This window comes from Ascaphus truei, chromosome 5 (assembly GCF_040206685.1).
Source record: "Ascaphus truei isolate aAscTru1 chromosome 5, aAscTru1.hap1, whole genome shotgun sequence".
NCBI classification, from domain to species: Eukaryota; Metazoa; Chordata; class Amphibia; order Anura; family Ascaphidae; genus Ascaphus; species Ascaphus truei.
This window is the reverse complement of record NC_134487.1, coordinates 191,983,092-191,995,642: the sequence shown is the minus strand read 5'-3', so window position 1 is coordinate 191,995,642 and position 12,551 is coordinate 191,983,092. Positions and strand designations below refer to the sequence as shown.

The 12,551-nt window shown below is 46.5% G+C and overlaps 1 protein-coding gene across 3 annotated transcripts in view; it reads right to left on the bottom strand.

The window, feature by feature from the left end:
* The window catches only part of IKBKB (inhibitor of nuclear factor kappa B kinase subunit beta), an 89,144-nt gene that overhangs the window by 37,489 nt on the left and 39,104 nt on the right, over positions 1-12,551 (bottom strand). For all 3 annotated transcript variants that reach the window (XR_012801793.1, XM_075601539.1, XM_075601540.1), the window contains exons 11-16: positions 12,216-12,410; positions 7,553-7,667; positions 6,784-6,907; positions 5,953-6,104; positions 4,947-5,008; positions 2,018-2,127 (exon numbers count right to left, since the gene is read on the bottom strand). Coding sequence is in view for 2 of the 3 variants with exons in the window: in XM_075601539.1 (XP_075457654.1) it covers positions 2,018-2,127; positions 4,947-5,008; positions 5,953-6,104; positions 6,784-6,907; positions 7,553-7,667; positions 12,216-12,410 (758 nt within the window). In the remaining variant the exon portion in view is untranslated. The remainder of the gene's footprint in view (positions 1-2,017; positions 2,128-4,946; positions 5,009-5,952; positions 6,105-6,783; positions 6,908-7,552; positions 7,668-12,215; positions 12,411-12,551) is intronic.

The window sequence follows — 12,551 nt, the reverse complement described above, 5'->3', positions numbered from 1 at the left end:
ACTGGATTTTTGGTAACCAGGAGGTCTCTAAGGTTTCTGCCCGTTACATTTAAACATGGGGGGTTTTGAAGGAAACATCAAGGCTGTCATCATTCGACAGTATGTGCCTGTTGCGTTTGAAACAGAAGCCTTTAGAGATAGGGCTGAATCTATTAACAATGATGTTACATTTTATCCCGTTCCTTTTATTGGGTGCAGCTAGTAAGGTATCCCTGTCAATCTTCGCTGCACGTTCCACATCCTGGCTGGCGTAGCCCCTTTTGATGAATTTGAGCAGCATCTGGCTGAGTTATGCCAACCGTTCAGTGGGATCACTAGCAATTCTGGCTACCCAGATCATTTGTGAACAGGGTAATCCCGTCTTCAGGGGTAAGGTTGGAAGCTGCTGGCGTGCAGGAGGGTATTTCTGTTGGATTAGAGAATAAAGTAGTAGAGAGTAATCCATCAGAGACAGTCAGTTTGACGTTGAGGTAACGTATATTATGTTCATCACAAGACATTGTGAGTCTGATAGGTGTAAGTAGGACATTAAGCATATAGAGTCAGTGAGTAAAGTGCGAATACCTCTTCAAATAAAGAACAGGTCATCAATATATCTGCAGTAATCAATCTCACAGTGAGCGTTGTCTATCAGGAAACAGGAATGGTTTTAGCCATCTTTATTGAGGCAAAGCCACAGCCATACCCACATCTAGAACGGAGACATTGCCACCTATACCAGCGATCTGATTGGGATCATGGTGGATGAACCGCTGACTGAACTCCCAGGTTACCGGCTATGGAACAAGGAAAAACCCGGGCGCTCCCTGGTGAAATTCTAAAACAGGGGAAATATAACAATGAGTATTACAACCTTATAGATAAAGGTCCCCTCAGGTTCGTCTTCTCGTCCTATGGCTCTGACCCCCTTGTGATATTGGTGTTTCTTCACTTAGCAGCTTTAAGTGTTCAGCTCTCAGCTTGACATGGATCAATACAGGGGGCGTGTCCGTACTGTGTGGCTCCGCTAATCTACATTGCCAGTTGTCTTTTATACTATTCGACCTGTAGATGGACTGAAGGGGGTGCCTATATCAAGATCTCACAGTGAGTTTTGGCAATCAGGAAACAGGACTGGTTTTAGCTGTGCTGAGCCAGTGCCACAGCCATACACATGCTTCTGGTTCCGAGACCCTACCAATTATACTGTATCAGCGATCTGATTAGGAACATGAGGGGTGATCCATTGACTGTACTTGCGATATTTAGGTTTCTCCACTTACAGTAGCAGCTTTAGGTGTTCAACTCTCAGCTTCCTGCAAGTTGCCCTGTTTGCCAATTGTGTTACACAGTGTATATGCATGCAGTTCACCGCGATCAACCTTAAGCTTATTCATATACTTTGTTGCGATTGATGTATCTGCTTTTGTGATGTATCTTTTTTGTAACATATTACTGTGTACTCTTGTCAGCCTCTCGATCCTCGGCATCTGTCTCCTGTTTATATTTACACTTTGGGCCCCTTGACCCTGCACACTATCCACGTCACAACAACGCCGTCACGGGGGTTCAAATTGAAGGTTTTGACGCCAATTTCAACTGTGTCACAGGGTTAGGTGGTGGTGTAACTGGTTTGCTTTATTCACGATTTAGTTGCTCTTGAGAAAGACTCATGTATAGGCTGAAACGTTGAGCTAATAAATGCACCTTTTGTGCAGTAAGGAATGCCTGTCCTTTTTGAGTCTCTATACGATCCCCTGGATGATTAGCACACTAATATACATTTTTACATTATTTGTCAAGTGCCCTGTCTGTCTGTCTGTCAGATCATGAAAGAAGCGGCTAACAGCTTTGCAAATCCAGGCCCAGGAGACTAACTTCTAAAACTTCAATCACAAATACTGATGACAATAGACGGTACTGTCGGGGACCTGGGATTTAACCCCTTTCCTGACAAATAGACCTGTAGTGCAATGCTTCACAGACTTCTTTGGCAAGAAAAGCTTGTTCTGTGGCCCCTGGGAAATTCCTCACTCACATGTCGTCGAGGGTCCCACGATGCCTCCTTCCCAGGGGGTTTCTCTGCAGATCGACGCTGTCTGTCTGCAATGCCATCATTTTCTCCACAAGGAGCTGTACTTCCTGCTCCTATGAGGAGTCAATCAAACATCAAATCCTGTCCACAATAAGCTACACACCACCTATCCTCGAAATCAGCAGACTCCACCAATGAGGAGCTGCGCCACCTATACCTGTTAATTATAAGACCCCACAATGTGATGCTGCCACTCGTCCTCCTATCATGTCAATCAACTACTGACACAGCCCATCATATGTCAAATCTTCAGACCTTTTTCCATGAGGAGCTGCACAGTCAGGGCTCCACGGAATGTAAGATACATTTATTGCCAACAAATTGACTGACGTTTCGGCCACAATTGGCCTTTCTCAAAGCAGAATGGCATAATACTAAAAAGTCCCTAATACCAACTTCTTGTAGCCCCAACACCAGGTGTCCCATATCGCCAATCAGCTCATCATTATCCAGCACCGTCGCTCAGCTTCTGATCCTCACAGAAGGAGGAGGTCTTTCTTTCTCGGAAGGAGGATCGCATCAGGAACCACAGAGGGACTCAGAAAAAAAACGATGACATCACGTTCACGCGAGAACGCCGGATGAAGCTGCGATTGGAGGGATGGAGGACCAATGAGGAACAAGCTGGGGATTAACACAGGAAGGATCAGAAGCTGAGCGACGGCGCTGGATAATGATGAGCTGATTGGAGATATGGGACACCTGGTGTTGGGGCTATAAGAAGTTGGTATTAGGGACTTTTTAGTATTATGCCATTCTGCTTTGAGAAAGGCCAATTGTGGCCGAAACGTCAGTCAATGTGTTGGCAACAAATGTATCTTAAAATCCGTGGAGCCCTGTTTCTTATACTTTCCATTGTAAGCTGGATCCTCACAGAGAATCCTGAACCAGGAGCAGCGGTAGTTGTATCTTTTTTATTATTGTCATGTGGTGTGCAGCTTTTTCCCCTTTAGGAGCTGCACAGTCAAACATCCAACTCCATCCACAAGGAGCATTAGCAACTGCTTCAATTACATAAATCAAACAGACCCCAGCTACAAGGAGCACACAAATGGAAAGAAAAAGAAATTAAGAAGAAATAAAGAAATAGAAGGAAAAAAATGACGACAACTGTGATATAAGCGGTACCACAGATGTCATGGGGGGGAGGGGCGGGGGGGAAAGCACACTACACTTTAAAAACAATATATAAAATTTATGGATACAAATTAACTTTTTATGAATCATTATAGAATCACAAAACGAGAAAGTAGCAGAGGTGTGAAACTGTAGCAGCAACATTTCGGGGGCCCCTCTGCTAGGGATTCACACCTCTACTGCCTTCTCCATTTTGGGATGATCACGTGATGGTGGATAATTTGTAATAAAGGACTGTACATAGATGTGATTTATCAGGCACGCTCACATGGAGCTGCACTTCATTCTCTTCATGTGGTGCAATATCTCTTGCTTCCCCTCCCCACTGTGCTTACTCTCAAATTCCTTCTCTCCCTATTCTGTTCCATCCTCTTCTCCCTCCTGCTTACCCTTCCACACAGCTCCACCGCCTGCTCCATCTCCCTCCTGCTTACCCTTCCACACAGCTCCACCGCCTGCTCCATCTCCCTCCTGCTTACCCTTCCACACAGCCCCACCGCTTGCTCCATCTCCCTCCTGCTTATCCTTCCACACAGCTCCACCACTTGCTCCATCTCACTCCTGCTTACCCTTCCACACAGCTCCACCACTTGCTCCATCTCCCCCCTGCTTACCCTTCCACACAGCTCCACCGCCTGCTCCATCTCCCTCCTGCTTACCCTTCCACACAGCCCCACCGCTTGCTCCATCTCCCTCCTGCTTACCCTTCCACACAGCTCCACCGCTTGCTCCATCTCCCTCCTGCTTACCCTTCCACACAGCTCCACCGCTTGCTCCATCTCCCCCTGCTTACCCTTCCACACAGCTCCACCGCCTGCTCCATCTCCCTCCTGCTTACCCTTCCACACAGCCCCACCGCTTGCTCCATCTCCCTCCTGCTTACCCTTCCACACAGCTCCACCGCTTGCTCCATCTCCCTCCTGCTTACCCTTCCACACAGCTCCACCGCTTGCTCCATCTCCCTCCTGCTTACCCTTCCACACAGCTCCACCGCTTGCTCCATCTCCCCCTGCTTACCCTTCCACACAGCTCCACCGCCTGCTCCATCTCCCTCCTGCTTACCCTTCCACACAGCCCCACCGCTTGCTCCATCTCCCTCCTGCTTACCCTTCCACACAGCTCCACCGCTTGCTCCATCTCCCTCCTGCTTACCCTTCCACACAGCTCCACCACTTGCTCCATCTCCCCCTGCTTACCCTTCCACACAGCTCCACCGCTTGCTCCATCTCCCTCATGCTTACCCTTCCACACAGCTCCACCACTTGCCCCATCTCCCCCCTGCTTACCCTTCCACACAGCTCCACCACTTGCTCCATCTCCCCCTGCTTACCCTTCCACACAGCCCCACTGCTTGCTCCATCTCCCTCCTGCTTACCCTTCCACACAGCTCCACCGCTTGCTCCATCTCCCCCCTGCTTACCCTTCCACACAGCTCCACCGCCTGCTCCATCTCCCCCCTGCTTACCCTTCCACACAGCCCCACCGCTTGCTCCATCTCCCTCCTGCTTACCCTTCCACACAGCTCCACCGCTTGCTCCATCTCCCCCCTGCTTACCCTTCCACACAGCCCCACCACTTGCTCCATCTCCCTCCTGCTTACCCTTCCACACAGCTCCACCACTTGCTCCATCTCCCTCCTGCTTACCCTTCCACACAGCTCCACCACTTGCTCCATCTCCCTCCTGCTTACCCTTCCACACAGCTCCACCACTTGCTCCATCTCCCTCCTGCTTACCCTTCCACACAGCTCCACCGCTTGCTCCATCTCCCTCCAGGCTGACAGCAGCTTCTCAGATGCTGGAAGAAACAGACATACAGTAGATATTGACGAAGTTGAGACATTAAGGGGTCTGACGTAACAGCATTAGGGTCAAAGAAGCCATTTTGTTTGAATATTTTAGTCCGCCATCTTGTCTTGTCTCTGTGAGTCTTATTTCTGTGAAGAAATCTGTGTGAAAGAGAGAATGGAATGTTTTTGCTCCTAGCTGACTTTATTGATCTTTCCTCATCCAATCAGCTTCAAATTGAAAGTGTAAACAGGCCAGATATTTTGAGAAAGCCTCGTTAGTAGTCTAAGATAAACTGTTTCTCACACAATGTGCCAAGTGGAAGAACTGACATCACATTTAACCCCATAATGATTTTTAGCTTACATACAGTATTATTATGTATTACAAAATGACATCAGCTTTAGTATTGTTATGTATTACAAAATGAGTATGAGGTAATATTTAGTGACGTGCAAGCTCCCCCCCCATAAAGGGGTGGAGCTTTAGGTTTTAGGGTATAAATATATGGCATACCATGTTATCTGGGGGAGAGCTTTTTGTTTTGAAGCTGTCTCCGCTGTGTGCACTTGAAATAAACTCATTTGATAACTGAATCTTTGTTGTAACATTTTTACAGCTTTTACAATATGCTGATAGAAGATGAAATGCTGAGATTCTGTGTTTCTGGAGAAAAGCGAAATATATTCTTTTTAATCGGATACAGGTAGTTAAAACAGTTACGTTAAGGGAATTTAATTTTTCTAAGGAGCCAATTACAGTGATGCAGTACATTGAACTGACAATTTAAAGGGGTCTGTTCCTCCTAAGACGCAAGTGTACTAATGACAGGGACATGTTTAAGGGATCCTAGAACCCGCTATGTTGAACTGTGTTCCCTACTCAAGCATTGTATTTTAAACATCAAAGAAAAAGATAAACAGTGTAAAATGGGATCACATAGCCAGAACTTACTAATCCCGAACTCCATCTGCTCGCTATACTTTTCTAGATCAATCTTGATACTGCTATGGAAGAAATCCAGTTTGGCTTTTAGCTGCTCACATGCAGATGTCATTGCATTCTTCTTTTTAGAAAGCTCTGTGTTATATCGCAGAAGGTTCACCCTAAAAATACACACAAATACATAGATTACGCGCGCGCACACACACAATGAAGCAAAAACTCCTATTTCATGTTTAATGAACATGAACCTCCCGCAGTGTATCTGGTATTTGTTGACATAATACAGCGACATCAATTTACTTATCAGTTGATGGTCTACATTTTGCATCTTATACAGGGTTAATCTATATAACAGCCCTACACTTGTGCACATTGTAATGGGTATTGAGAAATATAGACAATATGATGAAAAACGAAAGAAGTCCCTTTTTTCATGAAAACACACACGTATCGCTATTATTTTTTTAACGCAACTATCACGATTTGTTATTCAGCAGATCCATTTATTTTTATTGCGCGGTTTCGCTTGACGCATTAAAAATTGCCTTACTAAAAAAAATAATTACATTCTCGTTCTCTCTCTAGGAAGAAGATCCCTCTGGGGATCGAAACATTGGATTTTTGTGTCTGTTTCAATACATTCTTTTGCTTGTTTACCTCTGAGTGCTGTCTCTTTGCTGTTCTGCTGCCCTGCTGGTTGGTAACGTACTCTTTACATTATTTATGGGACTAGCACCAGGCCTTTCTGGATATCTACATTGGAGTGCTTGCTGCTTACATACATACATACATACATACATATAATGTTGGGCCCCATCACCCAATGTTTACCCCTCTTACATGGATGCTCGCTGTCCCTGCTGCAGGCGAGTACAGTCCTCTTTGAGTGTGCGGATTGTCTGCCATATCTGTCCCCACACCCTACGGAGCTGAACGTACGTCAGGGGTCGCTTGGGGTCCTGCACTGATAGAGAGAAGGAGGAAGGAGGGTGTCACCGTGCTACTCTGGTCATAGGTCCCTTCAGTGTCACTGTCACACTACACGCGTATGGACAGACTTGTCAAATGTCCCTTCTGTCTGTGTCACACTACAGGGGGAGGAGCAGACTGGATGGGTCGTAGATTCCTTTTGTCTGTCATTGTGTCACCTTGCAGGGAGAGGCAAACTGGTTATATGTCCCTTTTATCTGTGTCACTGTCACCCAGTGGAGGGAGGGACTGACTGGATTGCTTGTGTCCCTTCTGACTGTGTCACTGTCACCCTGCAGTGGGAGAGAGGCTGGATTGGTAATAGGTCTCTTTGGTCTGAGAAAACCTGTCGGGACAGATTCCATGGGTCATTCTGTCTGTGTCACCATAGGCCATAAATCCCTTCTGTTTGTGTCACTGCCACCATCCAGAGACAGACATGCTAGGTGGCTCATACGTCACGGTCACCCTGCTGTGAGAGACTAAAGACCACGTGTCAAAGAACATCCCAGTCCCCTTCTGTCTGTCATCCTGTGGGGGGAGGAGGTGGAGACAGACTCCATAGGCCAAAAGTCTCCTCTGCGTCACCCTGTGTGGGTAGGAACATACAGGGTCATAGGTCTGTCACCTTATCACTCACATATGCAGGTGACACTGTCCGGGTGGGGACGCAGAGATATCTGGGGTTCGTACACGGTCTTCCGGTTATCAAAGAGAAATATGAGGTCATTTTCGCCATGATGCCGACCATTCAACTGTGGGCAAAGCAGTTCAGATTAATAGGGTCAGTAGCACCTTCCTCTTACGTGATAAGAAGGCACCTCACACAAGGCTTTCCTATAAATTATTAGTGTCACATATGGGAACACTCCCATATCGCAAAGAGTAAGTGTGTTGGACAAGATCATCATAAGAGAGTGACTGCGTAATAGGATGAGACTGCAATCAAGAACCAACAAGCAGTGGGTTCTTGTTCCAATGCAGAATTGGGTTAGATTGAAGAAGATAAGATTGTGACGGTGAAGGGGTTCACAGGACATTAATAAAAGGTATTTGGCCCGGCTGGGTGCCCCTGAACCAGGTTGGGAATTGTAGAGTGTCAGCTCTGCAACCCAACCAGGGTAATAATACTGCAAATGTATTTGAAATGCCTGTGTCTATCCCCCAGGAATAAGGGGGCGAGATTAATACCATGTAACGACTGTATAAGGCATGTAGCAGGGTCCCATGAGCCACATTATAAATGTGAAGTGTCAGCTCTGCAGCCCACTGAGAGTTAAGAGCCTGTACATGCATTAGAATTGTCTGTGTGCGTCCGGCTAGAGATAAGAGGACCACACGCGTTAAAATGAGCTACATTGGCTCGCTGCAGTTATATTAATCTGTAATAATATGTCTAAAATGCGCCCGCTAGGAATAAGGGGCCTCTAGCTCTGTGTAAAGGCAGATTGGGTAAGCGTGTCTGTGGTTTTGTGGTCGAGTCCGGCATTACAACACTACATCACTGTGTAACCACAGACAAGCAAGGGAAGACTTAACCGCAAGTTAAATTAGTTAAGTGGTCTGCGGTCATGAAAAGATGCCGGATCGCAACAGTGTATAATGTGGTCTCATCATTCAATTAAGGTCAATTGGTAAAGTACGTCTGCGGTTATCGATTGAGTCCGGGGATTGCAACATTGCACTGTAAGGACTTGCGGATCCACACGCGTCCCCGCGCAGGTCCCGCGCGCCCGCACTTACCCGCGGCCCGCTCAGACACTCGCTGTCGGTCCTCCGCGTTGCCGGTCTCCCTCACGCGCCTCTTACCGCATGCGCAGAGTGCTCCCCGCAGGATCGGCGCCCCCCACTGGCGTGGTGCGCAGGCACAGATCCCACATTGCGGGATTAGAGGCTGGACGCACGGCGCGTCACCAACGTGCAACGGACCCGAGCGATGAGTCAAGAAGAGCTCATTAGCTCCACCTCTTGCAGCTGCCTTATTCCATTCAGCCTATCACTGGATTCTGCAGGGGTCGCGGCTCCGCTCCGCTCCACCCCCTGGGGGATTGGTCAGTGCCTGCTACTTATGCTCAGCTGTGCCACTGGCACTTTGGCTGAGCATAGACTCACGTTACCTGTGTTTGCCTCTGCTTAACCTGCCTCGTTCCTGTTCTGTTACCTTGTTCCTAGTTCTGATCTCCCGTGTACCGACCCAGTCTGCCCTTGGACCCTTCGCTCTCTGGAATACTGATCTCGGCTTCACCTGGCTCTCCGCACCTCTCCTACCCTGACCCTGGCTTTGAACTTCGATGATCCGCTCTTCTCCAGTCCTGACCTTGGCAATAGTACCTCCCACGCTCCGGACCTCTCCTGCATCAGACCCGGCAAGTATACATTTATTCTGATCTCTCCTGCCCTAGACTCAGCCAGCAAGACCATCCTACATTCCGGACGGGGTCCCCATGTCTGTGGCTGGTGTTTGCTTATTCCCATCTCAGCACAGGGGTCTCGTCTAGTTTGTGGTGAGCAAAGCGTAACAACCACAAACCACATCATAGCCCTCACATAATTAAGCTGCTAACTTTTGATAGGAAGATCCTAGCGTTCTAATTTTGGGTATGCAGAGTGCTAGGGGATAGACATATAATCCAGTATAGTTCTGAGACTAACATTTATTTAAAGGCATAAATGAGAAGTGGCTCGGAGTTTAGTATTTTAAAGATATAGTAACCGGGACATTTACATTTCAGTCAGGCAGGACAGCGGATACATTAAGGATTCACTATTGTAATTTATGATCAGGAATGAGACATGTATAATGTAAGTCTGGGCTTCTGGGACTCCCTGGGGAGCAGGCTCCAGTGTCTGCAAAAGTCTGTGGCTTCAAAAGACACCGACCTGGGGAAAGTGCTAAATGTCAGGAAATGCATATAAACAGTTTGCCTAGCAGATGTCTGGGCATCCTGGAGAAAGGCAGACATTCTGCCGCCGTGCATGGGGGCTTGGTCAGGTATTTTATGCGGGTTAAGTGTAAAGTTAGCGCATGACCCTTGGCATACCGTGAAACCCTTTGCCCGGCTGCAGGAATTGTTGGCAAACTTGCCATTCGGTGGGAATTTGCTTCCCACGCCAAGATTGGCTGTGTATTACCCAGATAGGCTTGGGAGGGTGTTATAAGCCTGTGCAGGCTATCAGGCAGGTGTTCAACGGTGTTCTTCTGTGATCCATCTGAAGGTATAGCGTGCGGTACAGACACTATTCCATCATAACCAAGGATTGTACCCCGCTACGAAAGTTTGTTAGAACTCAGGACTTGGAAACGAATTCTGCAAGTGCAGAACGAAGAGGTTTCTTTCAGCGGAGAAACAGGGTCTCAAAGCGGCGCCCCTAGCCAAAAACGGTTTTGCGTCTCGTTTGCGTATCAACTCCGCTTCTGGGAATTGATACCTAGAGACTGTATTTCGTGGACTTTCGTTCTGGAAACCATTTATTTCGTTTTACCTCATTCTCGTAAGTGTTATTTCGTGTTATTTTGTAAATCAAGCTGTGTGTGTTTGTGTGAATAAATTACAATTTATTTTCTCTCACGTTTTGGTCAAAGGATACAGGTATTTTTGTGGAATAAGCACTGGTCTCCCGTGACAAAGATGTCTAATAAATACAGGTAAACAAACCTGTATGAAACTTGCCAGAACAGCAACACGTTTATTGCTAAATTAACATCGCCCAAAGACAAAGATGATTGATACATGCTTAACTGACAAAGCAAAAATCTGCTAACACAGAAAGAAGTGCACCCAAGCCAAAGAAAGAAGATAGTAGAAAAGCGTTGAAAGAAGATAAAGCCAGGGCAGGACTTAGACATTGACTGAGGCAGCCTCGTAAAAGTGAAACGCATAGAGTCTGAGGGTCTAGTAAAACGCAGTGTACCACCCTCCATCTGGATATTGGACACGCCGACTCAAGACAGAGCGGTGAGACTACAGCCAGGGAGCCCTGCATTTTATGCAGTTATATGTTTTATAGCGTTCATGCTCTGAGTGCGCATTTTATTGTTTAATTTGAATGAAAAAGAAAGTTTCCAGACAGTCAGCACCCTCATCTCTTATCTCTGTTCCATTGAGGTTGCCTGCCACACGGATAATTGCTGCGGTTTTTGCCACAGATTGGGAATTATGCTTGACAAAATTGGGACTATGTGAGTAGCATGACCAACTGACCCCCAAGTCCCTTATATTGTGGGAACATATTACACTAGTGTGTGCCTAATTAATTTTATTCTGAGTAATAATCTGCGCTCCCCTGTCTTTGAGAAGAACAGAAACAAGACCACTGAGGCCCTACACTAAGCATAATAGCAATGAGGTGAGAATGAAGAAGGGTTAATGTTTATTATAAGTAAATATACTGATGCTTTACGAGAGACTCTGCCTAGACAGGGGGCATGTCCTCATCACACTGAGGTAAGTATATCCTATTAATCCTAATTGTTTGCTGTGCTTAAATAAAATAGAATCTACTTGGAGAAACGTCTGTGTCAGATTCACATTTCTATAAAGTGGCACCTCAATTGTATGTGATAAGAAGGTGTCTGTACATTACTAGAAGTCAATATGAACAGTGGTATCCCCCTCTATGTGGTAAGAGGTCGTAATACATGGGATTCCTGTAAATTAAATAGAGTCCCAGGAGTTCCCTCGTGTAATAAAATGGTGTCTCGTGTACTGTAGATCTGCTATAGGTCAATGGCACATCGCTTATATGTGATATGAGGCCATCTCACATATGGGTTTCCTAAAATGTAATAGGGTTTGTTTTTGTTCCCTCTTATGGAAGTTTGATGTGTGAAAAAAAACTCAAATTTAAAAGGTTTAAAGGGCCAGGAACTTTCCGCTCATGGGATAAGATGGTGTCTCATACAAGAGATTCTTATAAGTTTAAAAGAACAGTAGCATCTCCCTCTTCCTGGAGAAGTGGGTGTGCCCCAGAAAAACAGGATGGAGTTTTTTTAAATGGTTAAACCAAAAGGGTTAAAAGGCAGAGTCTGTCAGAAGTTGCGCACAAGGCATATAAAGGCACAAGGCACATAAGTAAGTTATAAGTAATAGTAAGACAAGAAGGTGCTCAGGCCATTCTAATTGGTTGAAGAAAGAAATTAGTCGGAGCCTTGAGTCACTGTACACAATGAGACAAGGCGGAATGGGGTAGAATTTATGAGACCCAGTTCACAAGACATCGGTTATAGTAAAATAAGCGGGTGAACCAGTAAAGCAGAGTTACGATTGGTCCTAGTGTCCCTGCAGGGAGGAGGGGGTTCTTACCATGTTGTCGGACACATACAGTACGATGGGCTGCAGGGGGTCCAGTGCCAGCCCAGACGCCTGCAACAGCTCCTGCTCCTCCTCGGGGATCCCTGTGTCTCGCTGCAGGAAACACTTCAAAGACTCTAGGGTCTCCTCCTCTGTCACCGGGTAGATGTGCAGACGTCCAGACACCATGTTGAGCACACACAGAAGCTGGGGGCCAGGGGTGCACATGAATAAAATAAATAAATAATATACACACACACACACACACAAAAGAAAAGCAGTCAGCGCTAACTAGATATACAATACCAGAATAAAACGAAGTCTATGGGGAAGGGACGAGAAGGGAGA